The sequence below is a fragment of the Heterodontus francisci genome, chromosome 16, assembly GCF_036365525.1.
Source record: "Heterodontus francisci isolate sHetFra1 chromosome 16, sHetFra1.hap1, whole genome shotgun sequence".
Classification (NCBI taxonomy): Eukaryota; Metazoa; Chordata; class Chondrichthyes; order Heterodontiformes; family Heterodontidae; genus Heterodontus; species Heterodontus francisci.
In genome coordinates this window covers 97,951,508-97,957,507 of record NC_090386.1, presented here as the reverse complement: position 1 = coordinate 97,957,507, position 6,000 = coordinate 97,951,508, and the positions used below count along the sequence as shown (strand labels likewise).

At 52.3% G+C, this 6,000-nt stretch overlaps 1 protein-coding gene across 1 annotated transcript in view; it reads right to left on the bottom strand.

The window, feature by feature from the left end:
• Positions 1-1,911: 1,911 nt before the first annotated feature.
• Positions 1,912-6,000, bottom strand: part of snta1 (syntrophin, alpha 1) — a 66,813-nt gene continuing 62,724 nt past the window's right edge. Inside the window, exon 7 of the mRNA XM_068048694.1 lies at positions 1,912-5,383. Coding sequence (XP_067904795.1) covers positions 5,291-5,383 — 93 coding nt within the window. The 3' untranslated portion in view covers positions 1,912-5,290. The remainder of the gene's footprint in view (positions 5,384-6,000) is intronic.

Sequence of the window (6,000 nt, the reverse complement as noted above, 5' to 3'; positions counted from 1 at the left end):
GAGAGGGAGCGAGGGAGGGAAAGAGAGAGGGAGCGAGGGAGGGAAAGAGAGAGGGAGCGAGGGAGGGAAAGAGAGAGGGAGCGAGGGAGGGAAAGAGCGAGGGAGCGAGGGAGGGAAAGAGCGAGGGAGCGAGAGAGGGAAAGAGAGAGGGAGCGAGGGAGGGAAAGAGAGAGGGAGCGAGGGAGGGAAAGAGAGAGGGAGCGAGGGAGGGAAAGAGAGAGGGAGCGAGGGAGGGAAAGAGAGAGGGAGCGAGGGAGGGAAAGAGCGAGGGAGGGAAAGAGCGAGGGAGGGAAAGAGCGAGGGAGGGAAAGAGCGAGGGAGGGAAAGAGCGAGGGAGGGAAAGAGCGAGGGAGGGAAAGAGCGAGGGAGGGAAAGAGCGAGGGAGGGAAAGAGCGAGGGAGGGAAAGAGCGAGGGAGGGAAAGAGCGAGGGAGGGAAAGAGCGAGGGAGGGAAAGAGCGAGGGAGGGAAAGAGAGAGGGAGGGAAAGAGAGAGGGAGCGAGGGAGGGAAAGAGAGAGGGAGCGAGGGAGGGAAAGAGAGAGGGAGCGAGGGAGGGAAAGAGAGAGGGAGCGAGGGAGGGAAAGAGAGAGGGAGCGAGGGAGGGAAAGAGAGAGGGAGCGAGGGAGGGAAAGAGAGAGGGAGCGAGGGAGGGAAAGAGAGAGGGAGCGAGGGAGGGAAAGAGAGAGGGAGCGAGGGAGGGAAAGAGAGAGGGAGCGAGGGAGGGAGCGAGAGAGGGAGCGAGGGAGGGAGCGAGACAGGGAGCGAGAGAGGGAGCGAGAGAGGGAGCGAGGGAGGGAAAGAGAGAGGGAGCGAGGGAGGGAAAGAGAGAGGGAGCGAGGGAGGGAAAGAGAGAGGGAGCGAGGGAGGGAAAGAGAGAGGGAGCGAGGGAGGGAAAGAGAGAGGGAGCGAGGGAGGGAAAGAGAGAGGGAGCGAGGGAGGGAAAGAGAGAGGGAGCGAGGGAGGGAAAGAGAGAGGGAGCGAGGGAGGGAAAGAGAGAGGGAGCGAGGGAGGGAAAGAGAGAGGGAGCGAGGGAGGGAAAGAGAGAGGGAGCGAGGGAGGGAAAGAGAGAGGGAGCGAGGGAGGGAAAGAGCGAGGGAGCGAGGGAGGGAAAGAGCGAGGGAGCGAGAGAGGGAAAGAGAGAGGGAGCGAGGGAGGGAAAGAGAGAGGGAGCGAGGGAGGGAAAGAGAGAGGGAGCGAGGGAGGGAAAGAGAGAGGGAGCGAGGGAGGGAAAGAGAGAGGGAGCGAGGGAGGGAAAGAGCGAGGGAGGGAAAGAGCGAGGGAGGGAAAGAGCGAGGGAGGGAAAGAGCGAGGGAGGGAAAGAGCGAGGGAGGGAAAGAGCGAGGGAGGGAAAGAGCGAGGGAGGGAAAGAGCGAGGGAGGGAAAGAGCGAGGGAGGGAAAGAGCGAGGGAGGGAAAGAGCGAGGGAGGGAAAGAGAGAGGGAGCGAGGGAGGGAAAGAGAGAGGGAGCGAGGGAGGGAAAGAGAGAGGGAGCGAGGGAGGGAAAGAGAGAGGGAGCGAGGGAGGGAAAGAGAGAGGGAGCGAGGGAGGGAAAGAGAGAGGGAGCGAGGGAGGGAAAGAGAGAGGGAGCGAGGGAGGGAAAGAGAGAGGGAGCGAGGGAGGGAAAGAGAGAGGGAGCGAGGGAGGGAAAGAGAGAGGGAGCGAGGGAGGGAGCGAGAGAGGGAGCGAGGGAGGGAGCGAGAGAGGGAGCGAGAGAGGGAGCGAGAGAGGGAGCGAGGGAGGGAAAGAGAGAGGGAGCGAGGGAGGGAAAGAGAGAGGGAGCGAGGGAGGGAAAGAGAGAGGGAGCGAGGGAGGGAAAGAGAGAGGGAGCGAGGGAGGGAAAGAGAGAGGGAGCGAGGGAGGGAAAGAGAGAGGGAGCGAGGGAGGGAAAGAGAGAGGGAGCGAGGGAGGGAAAGAGAGAGGGAGCGAGGGAGGGAAAGAGAGAGGGAGCGAGGGAGGGAAAGAGAGAGGGAGCGAGGGAGGGAAAGAGAGAGGGAGCGAGGGAGGGAAAGAGAGAGGGAGCGAGGGAGTAAAAGAAAGAGAGAGGGAGTGAGGGAGGGAAAGAGAGAGGGAGTGAAAGAGAGAGAGAGGGAGAGAGAGAGGGAGTGAAGAAAATGTAGTGTGAGTCACCCCTTGTCACTGGTTAAAACAACTTTCTTGAAGTAATTTGGAGTTAATTGACCATTTTAAATGGACCAATAAAGAATTTCGCAATTGTGCGAAAACTGAAACACGGACAGTCAGGCAGGACCCGGACAGTCAGGCAGGACCCCAACAGTCTGACCTGCCAGTTAGATTGATCTTGAATTCCTAGAGACTCCCAGATATTCTTGGCTGGTTGGCAAGTTTACAAGAGGCTCCCCAATGGCCTACTAGGCCGCAACAGTTCCATGTCCAGAACCCTGGAGGCCAGTGTGGGGGAAAAAACATCAAGGATTTCATAAGGTCAAAAGATTATTACCGAGGCATTAAGTTAAATATTACAAGTCTATGTTTGATGGAGGAAAAATAAGATTGTTTATAAAAGGAAAGGTTCTTTCAACATTCAGGAGATTGTAGTTTGGCACTGTAACAAAGGCATTGTGCACAATTTTTCGCAGAAACTGGAAAAAGGATCAAAGGACTGGAGAGCAACAAGGGCAGCCTGGCCTCACCGTTAACTGTTCTGGCCGGAACACAAGTTTTGTAATTATTGGAGCCAAACAATGAGCTGATGCTTTAGAAACCAGCCAGAGCCAAGAACCAGGCCATCACCACCAGCTTTCCGATTTATGGAAGGCAAAAGGATGGGGGCCTTGATGAACTGGGAAAACCATAGCAACAGGACAGAGGATAGACAGAATGGGAAAACCACAGAAACAAGACCGGGGCCTAGACAGACTGGGAATAGACAGACTGGGAAAACCATAGCAACAGGACAGGGGATAGACAGACTGGGAAAACCACAGAAACAAGACCGGGGCCTAGACAGACTGGGAATAGACAGACTGAGAAAACCATAGCAACAGGATGGGGAATAGACAGACTGAGAAAAACCACAGAAACAGGACGGGGACCTAGACAGACTGGGAAAACCATAGCAACAGGACGGGGGCCTAGACAGACTGGGAAAACCACAGCAACAGGACAGAGACCTAGACGGACTGGGAAAACCATAGCAACAGAACTGGGGAAAACCATAGCAACAGGTCTGGGGCCTAGATGGACTGGGAAACCATAGCAACAGGACTGGGGCCTAGATGGACTGAGAAAACCATAGCAACAGGACGGGGGCCGAGTCAGACTGGGAAAACCACAGCAACAGGACCAGGGCCTAGACGGACTGGGAAAACCATAGCAACAGAACTGGGGAAAACGATAGCAACAGGTCTGGGGCCTAGACAGACTGGGAAAACCATAGCAACAGGACGGGGGCCGAGTCAGACTGGGAAAACCACAGCAACAGGCCCAGGGCCTAGACGGACTGGGAAAACCATAGCAACAGAACTGGGGAAAACCATAGCAACAGGTCTGGGGCCTAGATGGACTGGGAAACCATAGCAACAGGTCTGGGGCCTAGACGGACTGGGAAACCATAACAACAGGACTGGGGCCTAGACGGACTGGGAAACCCATAGCAACAGGACTGGGGCCTAGATGGACTGGGAAAACCATAGCAACAGAACTGGGGCCTAGACGGACTGGGAAAACCATAGCAACAGGACTGGGGCCTAGACGGACTGGGAAACCCATAGCAACAGAACTGGGGCCTAGATGGACTGGGAAAACCATAGCAACAGGACTGGGGCCTAGATGGACTGGGAAAACCATAGCAACAGAACTGGGGAAAACCATAGCAACAGGTCTGGGGCCTAGATGGACTGGGAAACCATAGCAACAGGACTGGGGCCTAGACGGACTGGGAAACCCATAGCAACAGGACTGGGGCCTAGATGGACTGGGAAAACCATAGCAACAGAACTGGGGCCTAGACGGACTGGGAAAACCATAGCAACAGGACTGGGGCCTAGACGGACTGGGGCCTAGACGGACTGGGAAACCCATAGCAACAGGACTGGGGCCTAGATGGACTGGGAAAACCATAGCAACAGGACTGGGGCCTAGACGGACTGGGAAAACCATAGCAACGGGACTGGGGCCTAGATGGACTGGGGTAACCCGTGGCGCTGAGTCAAAAGAAAGTTCTAGGTTCCATCTCAGCCACATTAAGTTAGCCGGTCTGAGCAGACACTGTGTAGAATGTTCTACAAGGGGTTTCGCTGTCTTTGCATTAAGGGGACGGAAAGTGTGAGTGTATAGGTGTGCAAGGGGATGGAATGGTGCCCCAGCAAGAACTGCCCATGACCGAATATCCCCCTCACATGATGACTGGCGTCCGGAGGGTAACAGTGCTGAGAAATCATCTTGAGAAACAGGACAGAGAAAGATTTTATACAAAAGCAAAAAAAACCCTGTGGCCTGCTCCAGAAAGGGACTGGGAGCATTCAGTCATCCCTCAGAGCTACAACTGCAGTGAGCAACAGTAATTACTGACATGTAATATATAAAGGAAGCAAGCCGTGCCATTTTGAAAGATTTCTATGTGCTCCCCTACTCCTAATTTAGATATTCAGCATTAGAAATTTACGGAGAAATATTTTATTTGCATTTTGAGATTTTCTGTGTTTTTTTGTTTTAGAAAACACGACGGATGAATATGCAGATCTTTTTAACACAGAGTACTGTGGGGATCGTGACCCACTCTTGTTAATCTTTGTTGCAGTTTTAATATGATTGAGGGGCTTGTTAAGTGTACTTCAGAGGGCAGTTAAGAGTCAACCTTGTTGGTGTGGGACTGGAGTCACATATAGACCCAGACTGGGTAAAGACGGCAGGTTTTCTTCCCCAAAAGGACATCAGTGAACCAGTGGGTTTTTACAACAATCCAACAGCTCCACCGTCATCTCCACTGTTATTAACTTTTCATTTCCAGAAATACTTTAATTCTCAAATTGGCCAAGGTGGGATCCAAAGACATGTTCTCAGGATTTAACAGAACCACTTAGACTCACTGGCCCTGAATCTCATTAAAAATACAATATGGTGGAGAGCTATTGAAGAGATGAAGTTTAGTAATGAGATCTCAGTAAACAGAAATATGCAAAAAAAGGAAACAAAACTCCTTCTGGCACATATTAAAGTAAAGACTTTAAATAAAGTACTGATTTGCGTTCATTCCAAGCTGTTGGTTGGTTAGTTAGTCCAATCTCCACCACTCCACCTCTCCTCCTCGCTCTGCGTCTCCACTCTCCAACTTCAGGCCAGGAGTCCAAGCCGAGTCACCTTTGCTGACAGGAATGAGTGGATGATAAAAACAATGGTTTTGGGGCACGACTGTAGATTAAGTTGCTGTAAGAGAGAAAGTTTCCAATGACTGCTCCCATAGACATGGGCTCTGAGAGGACAGCATTCGTAACAGTTTCCTCTGCTCTTGCCTCATTGACGGAATTTATCCTAAAGACACTTGAAATGTTTATAATTTCATTGAGAGCAGAGGAGTCAGAGAGACAGCCAAAGTCTCTGAATAGGACCTTGGACATCTCACCAAAACTTTTAACTCCATTAATCAACAACAGTCATCAACTCAGAATAGCGTCTTCCAACAATCCCACTACTTCAAATGATCATCTTCCATTGACCCTACCGTGCAATTACCTACTTAATCTTCAGTCAGAGGGTTCTGCTAAATAACTCTGCTCCCCCTCCCCCAACCATCACAAACATTTTCCTTTGGGTCTATGCAATTGGGAAATGGCTCCTAAAGACTTGCATTTCTATAGCGCCTTTTATGACCTCAGGACATCCCAAAGCAGTTACAGCCAACGAAGGACTTTTTGAAGTGTCGTCACTGCTGTAATGTAGAAAATGCAGCAGCCAATTTGCCACAAACAGCAGTGTGAAAATGACCAGATAATCTGCTCGTGATTTAGGTCAAGGGTCAATTATTGAGCAGGAGACCAGGAAGT